We start from the raw sequence: 21,501 nt of genomic DNA, 5'->3' as shown, positions 1-21,501 counted from the left end.
GACGGCGCTGTGGCACAGCAGATGAATGCCCTGGCCTAAAGTGCCAGCATCCTATGTGGGCATTGGTTCAAGTCCTGGCTGCTCCACTTCCAATCCAGCTCTCTGCTATGGCCTGGGAAAGCAGTAAAGGATGCCCCAAGTCCTTGGGTCCCTGCACCCATATGGGACACCTGGAAGAAGCTCCTGGCTCATGACTTCAGATCGGCTCAGCTCCGGCTGTTATGGCCATCTGGGGAGTGAACCAGCAGATGGAAGACTTCTCTGTCTCTACCTCTCTCTCTGTAACTCTATCTTTCAAATAAATAAAAATAAATCTTGAAAAAAAAAAAAAACTAGTAATGATTTTGAATGTTCTCAATGCAAAGAAATCACAAATATTTGAGGTGATCAATATACCAAGTACCCTGATCTGATCATCACATATTATGTACCTGTACTGAAATATCAACAGTATACCCTTAAATATATATACATCAATTGAAAATTCAATAAAAACTGGTACCAAAAGGGATTAAAATATTCATCTGCACACTTTGTCATATGTCACCATCAGCTTCCTTGCTGGCTCTGTTTGCTGAAAGCAGGCACTCCCCTTCGTGGATTTGCTGTCGCTGGAATAGCTAAGTAAGGAAAGCAAGCTGGCCCTGCTGAGATCCTATTTGTGTGTCTACCTGGAAGAGAACCATAAACTTAACCTTATGATTTAGGAACTCACCCATCAGTTTCAGGACAGGAAATTCTGCACCACATTATCCATCTAGTGGCTGTAACTTTTTTTTTTTTTTAAAGCAACTCTCCAAGTTTCTCATGAGTTTATGGTCTGCCTGCCATCAAGTGCTTCAGCCCTCACAGTGCGATTACTGCGAGATAAAACTAAGTGACAAACACACAGCTGAATTCTGAAACCCGATTCTTCTTTAGGAAGTGTTTAGTCTGCTCTCCATTTAATAACAAGTCACTCTCTTGTTCAGTTTCAGAGCTGTGTTTGAGTTATATGTTTGGCTTCATTTTCCTCAATGATAAAAAGTGGCACGGCAACAAGCCATCAATTAAAAACCAAGAAGGGTGGGGGAGAGGGAGCCTATCACATCCCAGAGACAGATGTTAACTCGCTAAGCAAACCATGATTTGCTATTGGTCAGATACGCTTAACTATGATGTTACTGGCAGACTAGATCAAGTAATTTCATGTCAATTCTACATCATGCTAACTGACAGTGGCTACTAATGCTAGGAAAATCTTACTGATTCTGACCAGTACCCATTCTAGTTACAGGTTAGTTTTTAAAAGATGCATTTTACTTATCTCAAAGGCAGAGTGACAGAAGGAGAGTGAGAGGGAGCGAGAGGAAGAGACAGACCTTCTATCCTCTGGTTCACTCCCCAAATGTCCTCAACAGCCAGGGCTGGGCCAGGCTGAAGCCACGAACCTGGACCTCCATCAGCGTCTCCAACATAGGTAGCCCTTGGGCCGTCTTCTGCTGCCTTCTCAGGAGCAGTGGCAGGGAGCTGGATCAGAAGCAGAGCAGCTGGGACTCAAACCTGGCCTCTGTTATAGGACCCCAGCACTGCAGGTGGCAGCTTAACCCTCCACACCACAACCCCAGCCCCTACAGGGTATTTTTAAAGGCAGTGCATTTTTCGGCCGGTGCCGTGGCTCAATAGGCTAATCCTCCACCTGCGGCGCCAGCACACCGGGTTCTAGTCCCGGTCGGGCACCGGATTCTGTCCCGGTTGCCCCTCTTCCAGGCCAGCTCTCTGCTGTGGCCCGGGAGTGCAGTGGAGGATGGCCCAGCTGCTTGGGCCCTGCACCCCATGGGAGACCAGGGGAAGCACCTGGCTCCTGGCTTCGCATCAGTGCAGTGCGCCGGCCACAGGGTGCAAGCTGCAGCGGCCATTGGGAGGTGAACTAATGGAAAAGGAAGACCTTTCTCTCTGTCTCTCTCTCTCACTGTCCACTCTGCCTGTCAAAAAAAAAAAATAGTAAAAATAAATGGCAATGCATTTTTCACTATTTTTGCGACTCAAATTCAGCCAACAGAATGTGGCTTAATGGAATTTCTCAAGAGGGCTGCTGAAATCAATAGAGAAAAGGATCAGAATTAGCATATCTATTTTAGTGAGAGATAAGGGTCTCAGAAAAGGCATTTTTCTTAGGTACTTTATTTTTATCTCTTGAATCTTTCAGCAAATGCTTTCTTTAAATATTCTTGGTCCCTATCAGAATTTTAATGAAGTGCTAATTAAGAGAGTTTGGATTAAATGAATTTTATAATATATAATCCTCTATAAGAGCAGTCATCTACAACAATTCCCAGAATTCCATGACATTTCAGACAGGCTTCTTGGTGGCAGTAAATGCTCCATTTACTGAGTGTGAATATACAATAGGAGCAACAGAATTCTCCCAGTAACACTAACAGTTACTTTCCCTGCATCCATCCCAAGCCACAGTGCTATCATGGAAGAAACCAAGGCAGTGCTATTTGCAAACAAGAGCTGTGGGCTGCCAGCGGGGCTGGTACAGGACAGTGGACAGGTGGGACGTGTCCTCACACTCTGGAATCCTGTGCTAGATCCCAGGGAACCAATGGGCAGGATGCTCTTACCACTGCCTCGGAGTCCACTGGAAAATGCTCTGATGAGGGCCCCTCTAACAACACGGCCCCACAGCCGCTAGAAGACATGGAGGTAGATTTAAATCAAACAAGTGCATATTCCACACCCACTCACATCCAGCCCAGGGTTAGCCAAGAGTTCCACTAGCGATCAAACTATCTTTCCATTTGCCTTAGAGGAACTGAGCTGGGGACAGCTATTAGCACCATGAGGCCATGTCTCTGCTGGCCTGCCGAACCAAGGGTTCCAAGCTGATTTTATTATCAAAAATTGCCCTCAGGAGTAGAGGCTAAAGCTTCATGTTTCCACTTAGTCACTAATTGTCTGAGTCCCCTGTTCTTTTTATCAAAAAGGATTGGTTTCTAGGTAAAATAGATTGTAAGCCAGCTTTCCATACATTGGAGAATACTGTAGAGCCAGTCTTGCAAGACCAGCTCATTATTCAAAACTGTTTTTGCTGGACCAGCTGGAAACACGGATGAGAAACTGATAACTCCTAGAAACACCAATCGCCACTCACTTCCTGTGTCACAGTGGACCACATGGTTCGACTTAAAAACACAACTTTTTATTCCTTACAATGATAACGTACTCAGACTCTTCTAAAAATTTTTGACAGCTTTTCCCCACTTGGTAACTATTGAAAAGCTAAGCCAATAATATTTTTAAAAATCAGTTCTAAGATTTATACCTGAACATCAATCTAAGACCAAAAAGTCTTAATATGTGAAAAAGCTCACTTACGTAATACGTAATACATAAAAGCTCACCTAATCTGGGTGTACAGTGAGAAAATCAGATAGGGACTTAGGACAGACTACTTTTGATCTTGTTTCTGCATATGAAAAAAAGTTGCAAGGCTTAAAAACATCATGTATGTAAATCATAGGGCACAATTACAGGCATAAAGTAAGGTAGTTAACAGCGGCTGTTATTACTAGCATGCTGCCCTCTGGTGCAAGCCACCTCCACTACTCTATGCCATAAAGAGCCAACCAAAGGACGCAGCAGAAGCTACTATACCCCTTCACTGTTACCATACAGACGAGGTAAGTATGGGCCGTGTGTGCATTTGCTTACTTAATTGCTTAGTCAATATAAAAAAACTATCCCAGCCCATTCTAAGAACAATTTGGGGGCAAGTGTGTTGCCCCATGGTTAAGATGCCCACATTCTATACTGGAGTGCCTGGGCCTCTGCTCTGGATTCCAGCTTCCTGCCAATGCACACCCTGGGAGGCAGAAGTGATGGCTCAAGTCGGTTGGGTCCTCAAAACAGACCCAGGAGATCTACATGGAGTTCTGGGCTCCTGGCTTCAGCCCTGACCCAGCCCTGGCTATTACAGGCATTTGGGGAGTAGACCAGAGGATGGAAGATCTCCGTCTTCTAAATAAAATTAAAATTTTAAAAATGTAAAACAGCACGACTGTTGCTTTCACTATGACATGTCACAGATCACTTGTCATTTTCTAGTAATAAACTCCACCTGGACAAATAAAACAGACCTGACAGCAAACCTACGAAATTATCCATATCTTTCAAACTTTTAGAAAGTTATTCTTGAATATCTCTGTGACACCTTAACACCTTCCCTAACTGCAGTATTTGCAATGAAAGATGAAATGAAATGATTTTCAAAAAAAAAGTTGACTAGATACCTTAAGTTTAGTCATATAAAAACCTACCATATTTTAGCCTTAATATAAATCAAGCCCCAATTCATCTGACATGAAATTTTGTAAAATTGAATATTGCTAAGAAAAAACAAGTCCAAAAGGGACATGAACATTTTGCCATAATTGTTTGAGTGACTTACACCATCTTTATTTTTATTGTTCCATAGGAAATATGCATCTTCACGAGAAGCCACAAAATAACTCAAGATAAACAAACTTCTAATGCACATGTTTTAACAGAAGTAGATTCTGAAGTTTTGGGTAAATGTAAATTTAAGTCAAGATATAGAAAGTAAAATCTTTGGTCCTATTTGTAGCCACAATCCAAGTTCCTCAAACTATCATCATGAAAAATGAGCTTTGGGATAAATAAATACTGATGTGTTTCCTGGGGAAAAAGCAAAGAAAAAGATACCCAAGGGAGGACCTATTGTGATTCAGCATAGCCAGCATTGGTGTATTTACAAAGAGAACTGCATTGCTCCCCTTCAGTGCAAAGAAGTAGAGCTGGGCCAAATAGCTCTGTATTCCCTCCTGGAAAGAAAATCCTACAGGATTACAAATGTGCAAAGTGGGTACCAAGTTTTACAATTTCTCTCTTAATTTCACTGGGAGTATTAAATGGCCTCAAGCCAACTTCAACACAAAACATGAGAAAGCAAAAGAGAATATGCCTATCTATTATTCATGCTATTTTCCCCTTGTGTTTATTTCTCTCTCTACTTTCTCTCTCCAAGGTTGACACAGTCAACATCAAAGTCACTTCTTTCTCAATCATTTTGCACCCAGCAATGGCCTCACACTGATAAGGCTCTGGTAAGATCAATGAAAAGGCCGGTGCAGCGGCTCACTAGGCTAATCCTCCGCCTGCGGTGCCAGCACCCTGGGTTCTAGTCCCAGTTGGGGCACTGGTTCTGTCCCGGTTGCTCCTCTTCCAGTACAGCTCTCTGCTGTGGCCCGGGAGTGCAGTGGAGGATGGCCCAAGTGCTTGGGCCCTGCACCCGCATGGGAGACCAGGATAAGCACCTGGCTCCTGCCTTCGGATTGGCCATTTGGGGGGTGAACCAATGGAAGGAAGACCTTTCTCTCTGTCTCTCTCTGTGTCTATCTCTGCCTGTCAAAATAAAATCAATGAAAAGCTGCAAGAGATGAATCCAAATCCTGTTCTGGCAATAGAGAGAGGAGGGCTTCAGCCCAGCGTTTAGCGCTCTGTTCACAGCTTCAGAGCAGGCTCCCTGCAGGGCTGGTCGAGCAGCCTGGAACCCACCATGATGGCGGCAGACTCTCTACCTGATCACCACTCCCGAATACTGCCCTCCTACTCCTCGAACCTCAGGCAGCCTATTTTAAGGATCCAATTTGAGGAACATTTATGAATTGCAATTATTAGATATTGTCAAGTCTACAGCCTTGCTACTTACGTGTGTGTGTGTGCACACACATACACACACACTCCTAGAGTAATACAATAAATGATACAGACAAAACACATCATCTTTAACCCTTCTAGGCCCTCACGGATTTGAGTTGCTACACCTCCGACCGTACCCCTTGAAAGACCAAACAGCACCTGAAGGGCGGACCTCTTCAAAGTAAAACCAGCGGGGATCGGGAGCAAGCAGGCAGCTGGTGTGGCCAGCACAAGGCAAAGCACCTTGGAGCACAAACACTCTTCCAACCCGCACTGGCTCTGTCCTGACAGCGAGCCGCTGGCGGGTGTGCGCTGGTGGCCGGCTCTGACCGTGCACACCCACTGGGGAGGCCTGAAGCCGCTGCAGCCATGCGGGAGTCCCCCCGGAGCACTGCTCACACCTGCTGGGCACGTGCTGTACTGTCCAAGGGTTATCCGAATTATTCTCCCATTTCTGAGGCAGATGCGGTTTCTTTAGGAAAGGTTCATGGACCATCTCAATCCAGAAAGAGAGCTCCTTCAATCACAGCGGCTTAGTATTTTCCACTTACAATATTCATTTGAGGTCTTTCATGAATGATTCTTTATTTCAGCCAGGTTTTCACACGCATGCAATATCGTGCTACGCTTAAGGACAAGAGGCCCATCTATTTGTGCATCTCCTCTGGGACTTGGAACAATGCAGTGTGAGTTATAGTTGCTCAATTAATATTTGTTGAGAATATACAAGTCTGTGATTAAAGCCAAGGTCACAGTATTAAATATTTCACATTCCAAAAAATGAGATGTCACAGCTCTTCAATTATTTGGGCAGACACTATCTGGGCTGACTGTGTTTCTGCTCTATCTTAGAGATGCACATTGTCAAGGCACAGCATGTCCCAGGGCCATCAGCCTAGCAAAAGCAGAGTAACTGTCATGGAACTCATCTCTGCACCCAAGGCCGCTTTGCTTGGCGGCTCCTTACCTGATAACATATTGTCTGTTTTTATGGAGGGGAACTTCAAAGTCATTTCATGCTTGTGCCTATGAATCATCAGATGGTCCTCTGTGGGGAAGCGCTGTCAGAAAAATGGAGAGAAGGGGAGGGGAGAGAGGAGCCATTGAGTATTGTGATGCACATTTGCCATCATGGAGAAAAGACGTATTCAACATTGCAAACATGACAGGCAACAAAGCAAAGTGAGAAACAGGCTGATGCAAGCCAAGGTGCTGGGGTGTTCCTCCGGATGGCAGTGAAATGCACGCATTGAAAGCTTCCATCAGAGATCACCAAAGGGCCTCCCCGAACTGCAGGAACAGTGAGCCGAGTATGAAGAGTGAGTAGGAGGGCTTCGTGTTCTATCGTTCTCCGACTCCCCACACTTTCCCTGGACCTTTGTTAAAGGCCCCTATTTCTTAGGTAGTCCCTGGAAACAACCAACTGTGCTGACTAGTCAGTAAGATATATATTTTCTTTTAGAAACAAGAGGTTTGCCTATGAGGGTAAACTCTCAACTCTGTTTAAAGGATAAGACAGGAAGAGGTAGATGAACACTATTGATGGTATTAAAATAATGTACACACCAAAATAGGTTGTGCCTTAACACCTACCAAGTGTTAGGCAGCTTCTTAAAAAAAGAAGGAACGAAAGAAACAAAGTGTTGAAATGGCTGCTGACTTAGATCACACAGTAAGCGATAATGGTAGCATGACAGAATTAAAAACTCTCCCATTTCTTCTTACGCATTTCAGAAAACCACATCCAAAATACTCAAATAGATTTTAGATCCAATAGCACTGGCAATTTGCAAAAAAACAACTAGGAACTTTTCTCTAGTAGTTACTGTTGTATGTAATACTGTAAAATTAACTCTAGGGTATGATAAGTGTGCTAGACATTATCTATAGATTAGCCAAAGTTACCAGAAATGCAAGCAAAGAATCCTGATTCAAGTCAGACTCAGGGAAGGAATGATACGCCATGCTTAATTATTTGACATGTATATCTACAAACGCACACCATGACATTCATACAGTATGTTTCCACTTACAGAGACATGGCCCAACCGTTCACTGATTTTTTTTATAATTATACAGGATTTTATACCAACATGACAAATTATTTTCAGTATCCTACTCTCTGTGCTGTGTGGCAAACCAACATTTTATATTTAATTTTGATGGAATTATACTGTGGTTTTTCAAAAGTGTTCCCAAATGTTTTGGGTGTCTGACTCCTGGTCATATGGTAGGCCTGAATTTTCCGGTGCTCTTGTGGTTGGAGGAGGTCCTGTGCCTCGTTCCACCCACTGAGTCACCAATGGCAGCAACAGTCACCCCAGGGCAAGCATCTCATTCCCGCACTAGGACCCTATAGCATCTACTCCCTTCTTCCCAGCAGTATGGCAACTGCAACCTGGGAAGTGCCAGTCCCTCCATCAATTCAACTCTGAAGGATTATGAAGAGCAGTTCTGAACTCTAAAGGATTTGAAGAGCTTCCTGCCAATGTACAATGGAGATGTATCTTTGAGTAACAGAAATAAGCCTCTGTTGAGGTAATTTGTTATGGTAGCAGATGCTAGCATATCCTGACTCAGACTGGTGAGTTTGCGATAACTGAACCTAGCACGGGATCTGCTCTGGCAAGGTCAAGTGAAAATGCAGTAAGACAACTCATTCTACTGGACACTTATCAAACTCAGACAACCTAGAACATTTCAGAGCTTCCTACTTCCTCAGGTTAGTCCATGCAAGACTCAGTTGCCTTTGGAAAGTATGGCAGGGGGCCGGCGCTGTGACGTAGCGGGTAAAGCTGCCACTTTCATGCCTGCATTCCATGTGGGTGCCAGTTCAAGGCCCGGCTGCTCCACTTCTGACCCAGCTCTCTGCTTTGGCCTGGGAAAGCAGTAGAAGATAGCTCAAGTCCTTGAGCCCCTGCACCTGTGTGGGAGACCCCAAAGAAAGCTCCTGGCTCCTGCCTTGGGATCGGCATGGCTCCGGCCATTTGGGCCAATTGGAGAGTGAACCAGCAGATGGAAGACTTCTCCCTTTCTCTGCCTCTCTCTCTGTGTAACTCTGACTTTCAAATGAATAAATAAATATTTAAAATAAAAAAAAGTATGGAAGAATTCTGCAAATAGTATGGATTTGTGTTTAATGCAGTGGAGTTCACGAGGCTGAATCCCGTGGAATACTGCAAAAGTAGTTATTTGCAGATGTGATGTATTTGTCATTTGTGTCACATGAATTGGACAGCATGGAATTTGCAAGCATATGAATTATGCCGTATTTGAATACCGGAACGTTCACTTTATATGAAATGCACTTTTGTTACTTCTGGTTCATTTATTCTCTTGATCTTCTAGAGCACCATGAAGTAACTACACCAAATATAAGACACCACCAGGTGCAGCTTCGAGTCTTTCCCAAGACTTCTCATCAAAAGCCCAATTATATTTTTTGTGATATTTACATATGTAACAATCAACAGGGAAATACCCATCATGGCGTGGTGATGAGCCATTTGACTCCATAAAAATAATAGCCTAAATTAGTAGGATATTAACCAGATTACTTATTAAATAATTTATATAATGTGTTCTATTAAATATAATTACCTCACAAACAAGATGATACAGGGCATACCCTATGGTTTAGTTAGGTAGGAAAACAGCAGCAAAGTGTAAGTAACCAGAATGTGCAGCCTACCAGAGATCCGGAGCCGAGAGAGGCCGGTGGAACTGAAAACAGGGTCAACGCACAGGGCAAAGGACAAGCACCAGCAACCCTGGCCTCTGTGAGAACACCAAGGTTAGGAAAGCTGGCTCCTCCTCCCTCCCAAGGCACGGTGCCGCCTAAGGAGTGGGAACGGGAGAGCTCTCCGGCGTATTCCGGGCCCTTCCTAACAGAGCAGAAGTGTTTCCAACCAGAGGAAGACGGCAACCCACAGCATTTGCCATCCCTAGCATCTCTCTCCTCCATGCAGATCCCCGGGCTGGCAGCCACCCCTGGAGTGAATACCATGCTCACCACTGCCGGCTGGGTGTGCCTGGGGTTGCCTGGGCCTTCGGCACATTTCCTCAAGCCTAACTTCCCTGCCGCTCCAAGATGCACCCGTTTTAACAGCTTCAAGAAGCCGGAGATAACTGCTCCAGGAAACCCAGTGTTGGACGCACTGTGACATTCACACGTCAGAGAGGCGGGCTTGGAGGTGTACTTTAAAATCTGCAACCATTACAAGGTCCTCAACTCTCCAAGCTTTTCCTCCACCCATTTTTTTCATTCTGCTCCGGGAGACCACCTGTCCGCTCACTGCGCTGTTCAAGTCTTTCAATACAACCTCCCCCAACCTCTATGGCCTTCTCGCCCCCGGAACCTGCATGTGACTCCGGGCAATCCCTTCCCATCCCCTCCTGCTCGGAGGCAGGACCCTCCACACCCCTTACCTCCTAGGATCTGTCCCCCAAGCCAGCAAGGTCACTGCCTCCCTCCCGCTGGTGTCCTGCCCTTGACCAAACCCTGCTTGGCTAGCCTTGCTTTTTAAAAAAGCTGCCTCCTCCTCGGGCTGCCATTATATCACCCTGCTTCCCGTCACTGCCCGGGGCTCTGAAAGGCTCCTCTGTGCTTGGGCGCCTCCGCTTCCTCGCCGCCCACTCACACGTTAATCCCCGGCGATCTGGCCGCCGCCCCAGGCCGCCCTCCTCGGTCGCCACCGAGCACCCGGTGCCAAATCCAACAGCTCCTGCTCAGTCCTCCGCCTCTCCCAGCCCTCGCAGCCTGACACCGGTGACCGCACGTCTGCTCTGAACGGAAGAGAAGATGGCTTGGGATAATGAGGTCTAAAATAGAGGCAAATGTGTCGACTAGAAGGAAGTGGACCCCAGAGAGGGGGGCTCCGAAGAGAACTGAAGCTCGAGCTGAAATGCAGACCCCCAAGGCAGTCGTTGTGCCGGGGGACACCTGGCGGACGCTGGATACTTCCGGTTATCACAACCGGACAGTGTTACCAGGGAGCTGGCGCGTGCAGGCCAGCAGCGCCCAGTGTGGCCCTCCCAAGAGAACCGTCCAGCCCATAGTCAGCGCCAGACCTGGGAAACTCGGCCACATGGTCCCAGGACTCAACACGCACCCCGCTTCCCTCTGACTTACCTAAATATTAGACGTGGCTAAAGCTTCTAATGTCTTTCAAAGAGATGGGCTGCAATATAATAGTAGGTGGTGCTAATAGCCTTAGGTGCTAACTGAGCACCTGCTATGCATAGCTCCTGTACTCTATCACTCCACAGGTAGTAGTTTTACCCATCCTGATTGCATTCACAGTGGTTACGGGACTTAACCCAGCACAGGACAACTTCCTCTCCTGAGGTTCAGATACACGAGCAAAGTATAGGTTCTAGAAGATTTATATGGAATATCTTTTACTCGTGAGAGATCAGGCAGTGGGGTTTACTCTAGCAGGTGAGACTTTGCTTATCATGCCAGCGAGTGCCTGCGTTGGACTGCTGGCTCTAGTTCTGGACTCCAGCTCCCTAAGTATGCAGACCTAGCCCTGAGAGGCACCAGTGATGGCTTAAAACCTTAGGTTCCTGCCACCCACATTGGAGACCTGCGCATGGGGCCCCTGGCTGCAGCTTGGCCCAGCCTTGGCCATCGCAGCCATTTCTGTAGCAAACCAGCGGATGGGAACTCTCAAATCAATAAATAGTTTTTAAGCAGAGGAAGAGAAGATAGAAGGGAGCTGCAGAAAGAAGAATTCACAGATGTTACAAGTTTCCTATGAAATCGTTGGGGACCCCTCATGGAGCCCACCCTTTGGTAGTGGTGAGCTACAGGGGGACGTTTTGGGTGGAAATGCTCACCCCTACTGTATTTCAGGGACTGTGAAGGAAGTAATTCGCACTATTCAAAGGAGAATATGATCTCAGTGATGGAAATGACAGTGATGGAGACGACAGCGTGGGGGGCTTTAACCGTATCTCTGGAGAGAGGGCCCGGGGTGGACCTGATGGCCAGGTGAGGGCCGCCTCCCTGTCGGAGGCAGGTGCGTCCGCTCATGCCAGAGCACAGCCTGTGTGCACGCCGCCCACTCACCTGGGAGCAGCCCGGGGCACTGCAGACAAATGGCCTCTCCTGCTCCAAATTCATCTTGGATTCCTCATAAATCTGTAGGGGCAGAGGAAGAGGGAGAGAGGAAAACAGAAATCCATGAATATCTCCTGCTGCTGGCTGAGAAACACGAGAAAGCAATCACCCAAGCTCTATGAGCAAAGCCTTGACAATGAAAGGACACAAGTCCTGCTTGGCTGAGGGTCATTAGGCGCCCCCAGCCAGGGCTCCCATTGTGCTTTCCGGAGTACTTATTGACTGTATTTTAAAGAAGAATGCCATGGGGCGCTGCTGTGGCACAGTGGGTAAAGCCGCCACCTGCATTGCCAGCATCTCATGTGGGCGCTGGTTCCAGATCCGGCTGCTCCATTTCTGATCCAGCTCTCTATGGCCTGGGAAAGCAGTAGAAGATGGCCCAAGTCCTTAGCCTTTGCACCTGTGTGGGAGACCCAGAAGAAGCTCCTGGCTTCAGATCAGCACAGCTCTAGCTGTTGTGGCCTTTTGGGAAGTAAGCTATCGGATGGAAGACTTTCTCTCTCTCTCTCTAACTGTGTCTTTCAAATAAGTAAATAAGTCTTAAAAAAAAAAAAAGATGACAACGACAATGACGAATGCCATGGCATTGTCACAGCAGGAACGCTGTCTATGGAGAAACCACCTGCAGGAAGCTCTCAGGCCAAGTGCACACGCATCCTTTACACTCCCGCTCAGAGCTTCAGGGGTTGGCTGCCTGGGAGAGGGGCAGTCCCTGGGCCCTCATCAGTGCATGGGCCAGCCTCCAGCAACACATCAAGTGACACCCCATTGTTACCCCCAAAGAGCTCCAGTACCACCAAGGCATAGATTGGAAAGCAGCCCCAGAACCAGTTTAGCCAATGATTCTGGCGGTCAGCCATGGTCTTCAGTTCCCCTCCGCCCGACATTGGAGGATGCCTTGACAAAAACCATCCAGCTCACGTGATGGCAAATGAAGGAATTGGCAAATGCAAAAACATGACCTTGGATATTTTGGTAATTTAGTTTTATAAGCCGATTTGAAATTAATAGGAGGTGAAAGCTGCTGCCCTTCTAGAAAAAATTATCTGGGATAAAACAGCTGTAAGGAGAAATAAAACTTTGTAATCAGGCACACAGGGCTCTTCAAAAAGTTCATGGGAAACATATGATGAAAATCCCTTGCATGGATTTCAAGTTTTTTTTGTACCAAAATCAACTTTTAATGCCATTTGCCATGAACCTTTTACAGTATCCTCAAATGTTCAATAATACTGCAGTCTTTTCTTATGTAGAGGGTCTCTTTTAAGTTGCATTCATTAGGCTCCAGCATGGTGTCACAGCATTCCACACGGGCCTCCCCTATGAGCATTGGTTCAAGTCCCAACTTTTCCACTTCCAACCCAGCTTCCTGATAATACATCTGGGGAGGCAGTGGAAGATGACCCGAGGACTTAAGTCCCTGCCACCCATATGGGAGACCCAGATGGAGTTTCTGGTTCCTGGCTTTGGCCTGGTCCAACCCTGGCTGTAGTGGCCATTTGGAGAGTGAAGCAGTGGATGGAAGATCTCCCTCCCTGTCACGTTGCCTTTCAAATAAATAAATCTTTAAAAGAAATATGTTCACTAGGCAGAAACTGAATATAGTTGAGATCACCTTTGCAGATCACCCCGAAACCACTGAAAGTATAGTGCACACCATTTTGTGGTTACCAATCCACACAGTAACATACATAATTTTTCAGGCATTGCAAGAGGTACTATGCAAATGTGTTAGAAAATTCAAATCCTTTCTAAGTCATAATTTTGTGTAAATATTAGAGTTGAGTTTACGTAAGCTAAATGCCCTCATGGCCCTCTCAGCGGAGTAGAACCTTCTGCTTTCACTCTGAGCACAGAAACAATCTGCTTTCTTAAAAAAGCTACTTCCAGGTGACTCCCCAAGGGCTTCCAAGGCATCTTTGTCCCCTCAAGAGGGAACTCTGCCTAGCATCACACAAAGGAGCTCTATGATCTAGCAGCCAAAGCCAAGGCTACCTTGCAGACCATCACACCTTTTTCCAAAACTCTAATGTATCTGACATATGAGGGTGCTACAAAAAGTTCATGTAAAATTGGAATTGACAGGTAAGTTTATCTTGGCAACACAAAAAGAAATCCTGCAAGTCATGGGTAGTTGTTTAATCACATGCGTTTTCCATGAACTGTTTATACATCTTTCACATGCATGAATTTCAAAGCTTTTGCACCAAAATAAACTTATAGTTCCATTTTCCATAAACTTTTTGAAGTGCCCTTGTGTATCCTATGGGAAAATACATGTGCACTTTCACTTTTCTGAAGCATGAAAATGACAAGAGTTGCCTTAAATAACACTGCCAGTTAGAGGAGATGTTTGTAACGAAAATTGTAGATGAAGAGCCTCTCGAAACCCCTCTGCCTCTTACACGTTTCATAGGGCCAAGACCTCTCTGCTGTCCACTGGGATGGCTTCCCCTGGACACCATCGTACGTGAGGAGCATCACTGTACAGCTTTCCTGTGTTAAGCATATCATGTAAACTCATTTACTGTATTATACTTCCAAGAAAAAAATCACAAATATCTGTGGGATCTTTCTCCCTGCCTTCCTCCATGCCAGTCATGAGCAATTCAAGTAGCTTCCCATGCTTCCTTGTTCATTTGATGTTGCCATTGTGGATCACGGAGCATGCCTCTCCCCTCTGTGAGTACCAGAAACTTACTTCTAAGTCTTAAAAAGAACAGTGACTTCTGGGGCTGGCATTGTGATGAAGCAGGCAAAGCCACCACCTGTGACACCAGCATCCCATATAGGCGCCTGTTTGTGTCCCAGCTGCTCTACTTGCAATCAAGCTGCCTTCTAATGGCCTAGGGAAATCAGTGGAAGATAGGCCCCCATCATGCATGTGGGAGACCTGGTAGAAGCTCCTGGCTCCTGGCTTCAGCCTGGCCCAGCCCTGGCTGTTGCAACCATTCGGGGAGTAAATCAGTAGATGGAAGATCTAACTCTGACATTTAAGTAAATAAATAAATTTTAAAAATGAAAATTCAGAGTGACTTTAAAGCTAAGGAAATGACTTTGATCCAAGGTAGGATCAACAGAGTAACTGGGTGATCCTTAAGTTAAACCTGCCTGGTTTTTCCAGTACATTTCCAAAAATGCTTGCCTGCTCCACCTGCACCAGCACGGGCCTGGCCTGCTGAGCCTCGCTCTGCGCCTCAGTGTCCTGCCTTTCTTAGAGGGGCGTGACCGCCCATCTTCAGCACCCACATTCCCATGTCACACTGGTCATTCGGGAAGGTGGGAGGAGGGGGATTGCAAGCCATTTCTGAGTGTGGACAAAGGGCTGGGTATTGATGGGTAGAGTTTGGGGGTGTGGGAGGTCTGTGCCAAGCATTATTGGGCCACCTAATATTTGCTCTAAAATCTAAATATAAAATCACAAGATTTGCTCTAGGTCAGCCTTTGTTGAATACCATTTACAAACTTCAGTTGCTAATATAACCAATGAATGCCACCCTTACTAACCACTGAGATTGCACGTTAGTAAGATGAGAAAGCTCCGTGTGTACACACCTACATCTGAAAGTAATAACGAAGGGGAAACATTAAACTGATGCCCAAGACCGGCAGTGCCGTCGTGGAAGGTTGAAAATGATTTGCTTGTAAGTCAATGGAAGGAAAGAAACTGACCAAGCTCAGGTCTAAGCGGAGAAAGTGTATTTTCTGTCATAATTGCAAATGCACCCAAGCCTCACTCGACCAAAATGCTGACTTCCTCCATAAATTCATAGCCATAATGCTACTATCTTGGCAATTCTGTGTGATATCAACTACTGCTACCTTAATTATTGGTTCTCATTTGCAAATGAGCTACAACATGCATCTTATTACGTATAGTGTTCTACGATGCTGGTGCTGGGCGACAGAGCAGGGTCTATAAATCTACCATCTTACTGAGCCCTCATGATACTAGATGTTCGGATGATTCAACATCCACCAAGATGCTACCAGTGAAAGAGCTTGTTCCTCAGGAGATACAAGGTGAGAAATGCAGAGTCTGTCCCCCAGGACTTTAGAATCTGGTCATGGAGAGCTTCCACTGAGTCACCGTCGTCATTTTATTATGTTACTTTCAAAATATAAATGACTGTCAACATATTGCATGCTAAGAATCCCATGGATCAAATTTGCTCAGGCAGCGTCATACTGGAATACAAGCGTTCGGGTGAAGTGGCAGTTGCTAACCTAAGTTTAAGTGATTAACAAGTCCCGGGGTGAGTGGGTGTGCAGCTCTAAGTGTACAAACCTCAACTGCTTTATTTTGATGTGCTGCAGTGCCCACATCGGGCTCGGCACACAGCACACCCTTGCTAATTCCCTGCTGTGTAGGTGTTCGCCATGCCTTAAGTAAATGGTACCACTCAACCACACAGCCTTCATTACTTTTATCAACTAGTACGATCAGTCTGATGTGTTAGTCAAGAGTCCGGATTTATTTTTATGGTCTATTATTAGGGTTCTTTTCTAGCACATATTGTAATAATTATTCTCTCAAGCAGATCCTGCTTAGGTTGTTCTATCATCCATCAAGTAGGGGCAAATTACTGAGACATGATTTTAGCCACGTTGCTCCACATTCGGTCTTCAGAAGTCAGGCCTCATCCTCTCTCCCATTTCCCTTTCAGCTGTTTTACTGGCTGGGATTTTTTTTTAATGACCCAAGTTTTGCTTGGCAATCTCCATATAGCCCAGGTTCCACTGCCTAGCGCTTCCACAGTGGGCATTCAATAAATATTTGCGGAATGGATAATGAATCCTGAATCATCCCTGTAAATCCTTCCACACAGCTCGCATGCACTCTGCTCCTCAGGCCGTGGTTTGCAAGCTTTTCTGCCCGGAATTAAGTGTTCAGGGAGGCAAGGGTTTGGGTGAGCCACTCGCTCCACCTGTCCCAGTTACAGCCAGGGAAGAAAGCTCCCGGATCCAGTCAGAAAAAGTCAAAGTTGTTGGGGTGGAAACAGGGAAGTGAAGCCAGTTCTTAGCAATTTCCATAGGCAAATGCATTCGCTCATTGTTAATGTGGCTGTAGACACTGGAACCCCTAGTGCCCACATAGTGTCCACCCAAGGAGTGCCCTTTAGAAAAACCCTGCATGATCCCTTACCTTTGGTTTGATGGAACTGTAACCGTGGCCGGCACGGTCTCATCACTGAACACTTTCTAAACAGCAGTAATTTTTCTACTTTTTTTTCTGAATATTCAGATGGAACACTCGATTAGAACAAAAGCCCCCAAGTTTAATGTTCCTTCAAATTTTTGGAAAATAACAAAAAAACCTTCATCACAAACCCTAACCATGCAGAACAATTTTTCAGGGTCGACAAGGAGATGACAGGTTTGATTTACAATTCAGACCCCTAACTGCCACTGGATTCCTCCGGCCTCAAAATCAGCAAGAATCTCCTTCATTGTTCAGCGTTTGACCCCACACATTCCTGGTCTAAAACGGGAAGTGGCCCACAATAGCTGATGCAATCCATTCAAGTGTTTGGCCAGTCACTGAGGGATAGACACGGAATTATCATACCACGAAAGGCAAACCCGGCTGCAAAAGCAAATGGTACCGAAAACCAGGAGCGTCCATACAAGATACTCTAAGTATGCGTTTTTAAACACAAGGGTAACAGCCGAGACCAGAGGGAACAAACTCCGTACCATCTGCTTTGCTGAAATCCGCCAGGAGGGATGCTTTACCTCTAGATCTTTGGAAGCCCTTATCTACCCTAAGCTAATAGCAAACTCTAATCTCAGTAGAAGGGCCCTGATCCCACTCTCCCCCTGCAGCCAACAGCAACAGATAGATTCACTGATACAGGGTTTGGACCAGGAAATGCTAAAAATACTGTTTCCATCTGCAAGTCTGGCGTGCGGAGTTGATGCTCTAAGTTATGGGAGTGTCGAAGCTGCAAACTCCAATGGTGAGTATCAGTGAGCACGGCCCATACTATTGATTCGTCCCCATCCACTCGGGCACTGCCACCCTACTTATGAATATGCTATAGATGCGAACAATCTTGAATTTGAGTAGCAGCATGTTAAAATACCTGTCGGCACGTACTGCCATTCTGTGAGTGCAGAAAGAGCTTTCCTGGCAGGACTCACAAGAAGTACATCGTGCTGCCTCCTTCTGCTACTGGACAGGGAAGGGCTGGGAGGAGCACCTGGTCCATCGTCAAGTGCCCAGGGCAGCCGGCAGAGAGGAGCACCTGGGGTCAGTACCCGGATGTGCCTCCAATCTTTCTGAGAGCAGAGATTGTTTGTGAATTATTTCAAGGCACAGCCAGCTCACACTTTGCATTTCTGAAGGAAGGAAATACTTCTCTCAATGAATTGGTCAGGAAAGCAGGGAGCCACCTATACAATAACCAGACACACAGTCCAGAACCTCACTACCTTGGCGTTATGCTCAGACACCCAATACTACTTCTCAAAGACACCAGGAGGTTTTCTGCCACACGCACCCAACCATTAGAAAGGAATTATACTTTCGGGGCCGGCGCCATGGCTCACTTGGCTAATCCTCCGCCTGTGGCGCTGGCATCCCATATGGGTGCTGGGTTCTAGTCCCGGTTGCTTCTCTTCCAGTCCAGCTCTTTGCTGTGGCCCGGGAGTGCAGTGGAGGATGGCCCAAGTGCTTGGGCCCTGCACCTGCATGGGAGACCAGGAGTAGCACCTGGCTCCTGCCTTTGGATTGGCGAAGCGCGCCAGCTGTAGCAGCCATTTGGGGGGTGAACCAACGGAAGGAAGACCTTTCTCTCTGTCTCTCTCTCTGTCTAACTCTGCCTAATTAAAAAAAAAAAAGAAAGAAAGGAATTATACTTTCAATCTGGGGCCAAGACTTTGAGAGGGATATGGTACCTTTCAGTGTCTCATTGGCTCATCTATCAGAACTGTGGTAGTAACATAGAATCCTCCCAAGAGGTGTTATTTTAAAGGATAACTACCATAAGCCAATTGGAAAATAAAAGCCCTTTGGATTCCAAATCTGAATATTGTAACTTCTAACAGAAAAATAAACACCCTTGAATTTCAGTCCAAGAAAATCAAGTATTGTTAGTGTCTCTGCATCGTGTGTCTTTATGTGTGTGTCTTTGTCTTTTGTATGTATTTTCTCTAAAACTCTGCCCCTTTGTATGTCTGTGTCTTTGTCCTGCTTTGTCTTTCTGTGTGTGGCAATGTCACACACACACACACACACAGAGGCAGTGTTCTTACTAGCTGTACTGGTACAAAGATCTGGTAGGCTTGTTTCCTGCTTCAGTGTTATTCTTCAAGTGGGCTGCAGTCAGAATCTGAATTTCATTGGGCTATTATTATTTGCAGCTGTGTGACCTTTTTAACCCTGCTTTAAAAGTGACATTTCAGCCCCCAAGCTTGCAACACTGAATGCTGCAAAGTTCTCAAACCGGAGATCTACACAAGGAACAAGACCAGGAGTGGGGCTGGCGCATCCCAGTGTAATTTCCCCCAGAACCCAGCAGGAAGAGGGTACATTCACAGGTGGTACAGGCACATCTTGGCCCCGAAGTGCAGAACTTTGCACAAAACACCAAGGTTAAATAGCACTGTTCCATTTGAACCGGAAGTAAATCCCTGCTCACAGGAGGAGGTTACCATTCCCGGGAATCCCCAAAAGCTTAGAATCCTATAACCCAAATCAGAGACCTCTTTGGGACTGTGTGACAGACCCACCTGTCATGCTTAGGGACCGTCAAAGGTTCCATATACACTCTGTTACACTTAGGGACTGTCAAAGGTTCCCCATGCAGGAGGCCCACTGTTCTGGGAGGGAGGCTTTCCAAACGGCTATCATCTCTGGAAATGAACCCCGATCTTACGTCCCAAAGGAGGCCCTAACACGGAGAGGGTGCCGGGGTCTCAGCTCACACCCTCACATACACACCTGCAGAGTGTGTGGTTTCATGCATGTGGCCTTTCTGTGTGTATGGAAAAACTTTCTCATGGGATCCAGTCTTCATATGTTAGTCTTTCTAAGTTTTCCATGTTTCTTTAGAAATGCAACTTTTCAAAGCTATGGTTGATTTCAACTTCAGTTTCGCATAATCCTGTCTTAGAACGTTTCCTACCGATGGGTTCAATAGTTCAGAGCACCCTTGTGAAGTGCCAGTGGGCAGCACCAGGTGTTCCATAGGGAACACGCCCCCGAGTATATGTATTCAGGTGGGTGGTCCTCTTCTTGCTCCCATCTTGTACATGTTTTTTGCAGAACTGGTCCCATCTCTAAGAAAGGCTTGTTTGACATGTGTGTACTTAACATGCCATGCATGTCGTTAACAACACAATGCCATAGACATTCACCTGTTCTGAAGGAAATAACAAATACAACCAAATCACTCAGCTTCTTTCTGATGGGACTGAACCCACCCCCGGGAAACAGGGAGAGGTGGCAAACTCCTTTCCCTTTGGACAAACAGAAAGCAAAGAGAAGGAAAGTTTCAACAAAGGGTGACCAAGGGTTGGGGTTGGCATCGTCCTCTGTACCTTTCCAGAAAGTCCTTCTTTGCAATGTAAAATGATTGTGCCCAGAAATCCTGAGGGGAAAACCATGATTGGAAGGAAAGCAAATGCAAAACCAAATGCAAAACCCTTCCTGCTGGTCAGAGCAAGCTCATCTTCTAGAAAACGCAAGGGGAAAAAAATCAGCAGCATCGTTTTTCTTTTTTTTTACACTACTATGGCAAACTGTGCCCCTCTAGAATCACAGTACATTCCCAGATGGGACGACAGTGCCTCCAGGCAACATTCAATATGTCTTAGGTGCCTTTACTTTTTAAATCTATTTTTATGTAAAATGAGTATTTTAAACTATCCTGAAAAACTGCCTTTTTTTTTTAAACTGCCTTTTTTTTAGTCTTACTTTTCTCTCTCTCCCTCACACACACACACCCCACAAATGATTTTATGGAACAGAATTGCTGTCTTTGTATCTTTATTCCAAACACGTCTCCTTGCCCCTCCAGCAACAATCTCTGTTTGGTCCCTCAACTATGTAGACTGCAGTCATAAACAAAACATCTGGGAAGTTTGCTTCTTGTGCGTGAACGTGAGCCACAACATGTCAGACTGTGTCTCACAGCAGGGAGCTCAGCAGCCCTCTCTGTTTGCTGTTTTCCGCAGGACTGGGGAGGAACTACTGCATCTGCCTTTACAGCTTGCATATACTATTATTGTCACACTGTGAAGTCATTTGAGAAGGATCCCAATAAACCGGATGCTTTTCTCCCTGACAGTCCCAGGCTGGCTTCTAAAGCGGCCAGCACTTGTGCTCACTCAGAGCCTGTTACATCTCAGAGTGCCTGTTGACGGCTGGGTAAAAATATACCCAGAGGCTACATTCAGATTCCTAACCCACTCCGCTTCAAGTAGCGAGCGTGTGAACATGTGACAATACCAGCAGGTCACTTAAAGGCCAGGTTCAGGCAAAACTATGTCCTTGGAAGAATCTACATCATTCCAACAAGTTTCCCTCTATGAACTTAGCCAGAGGTACGTTTTCCTCTGCCTTCCCAGAGGAGGCATCGTTTCCTCGCGAGGAGAAAACCAAAGACTTAGAAGCATGCCAAGGCCGGCGCCGCCGCTCACTAGGCTAATCCTCCACCTTGCGGCGC

The 21,501-nt window shown here is 46.0% G+C and overlaps 1 protein-coding gene across 11 annotated transcripts in view; it reads right to left on the bottom strand.

Annotated features, from left to right (window-relative positions):
• The window catches only part of CREB5 (cAMP responsive element binding protein 5), a 426,900-nt gene that overhangs the window by 336,379 nt on the left and 69,020 nt on the right, over positions 1-21,501 (bottom strand). For 7 of the 11 annotated variants that reach the window (XM_051853248.3, XM_089316046.1, XM_089316043.1 and 4 more), the window contains exons 2-3: positions 11,780-11,851; positions 6,674-6,767 (exon numbers count right to left, since the gene is read on the bottom strand). In XM_051853248.3, the coding sequence (XP_051709208.1) occupies positions 6,674-6,767; positions 11,780-11,833 (148 nt within the window). In that variant the 5' untranslated portion in view covers positions 11,834-11,851. Of the gene's footprint in view, positions 1-6,673; positions 6,768-11,779; positions 11,852-16,976; positions 17,039-17,916; positions 18,047-21,501 lie in introns of those variants that run through there. The other 4 variants (XM_051853251.3, XM_089316050.1, XM_089316045.1 and 1 more) reach the window with 3 other exon arrangements.

Source organism: Oryctolagus cuniculus, chromosome 16 (assembly GCF_051225735.1).
Source record: "Oryctolagus cuniculus isolate XC-2025 breed Fujian yellow rabbit chromosome 16, ASM5122573v1, whole genome shotgun sequence".
In the NCBI taxonomy this organism is placed as follows: domain Eukaryota; kingdom Metazoa; phylum Chordata; class Mammalia; order Lagomorpha; family Leporidae; genus Oryctolagus; species Oryctolagus cuniculus.
The sequence above is the reverse complement of the archived record's forward strand: the minus strand, read 5'-3'. Positions and strand labels throughout refer to the sequence as shown.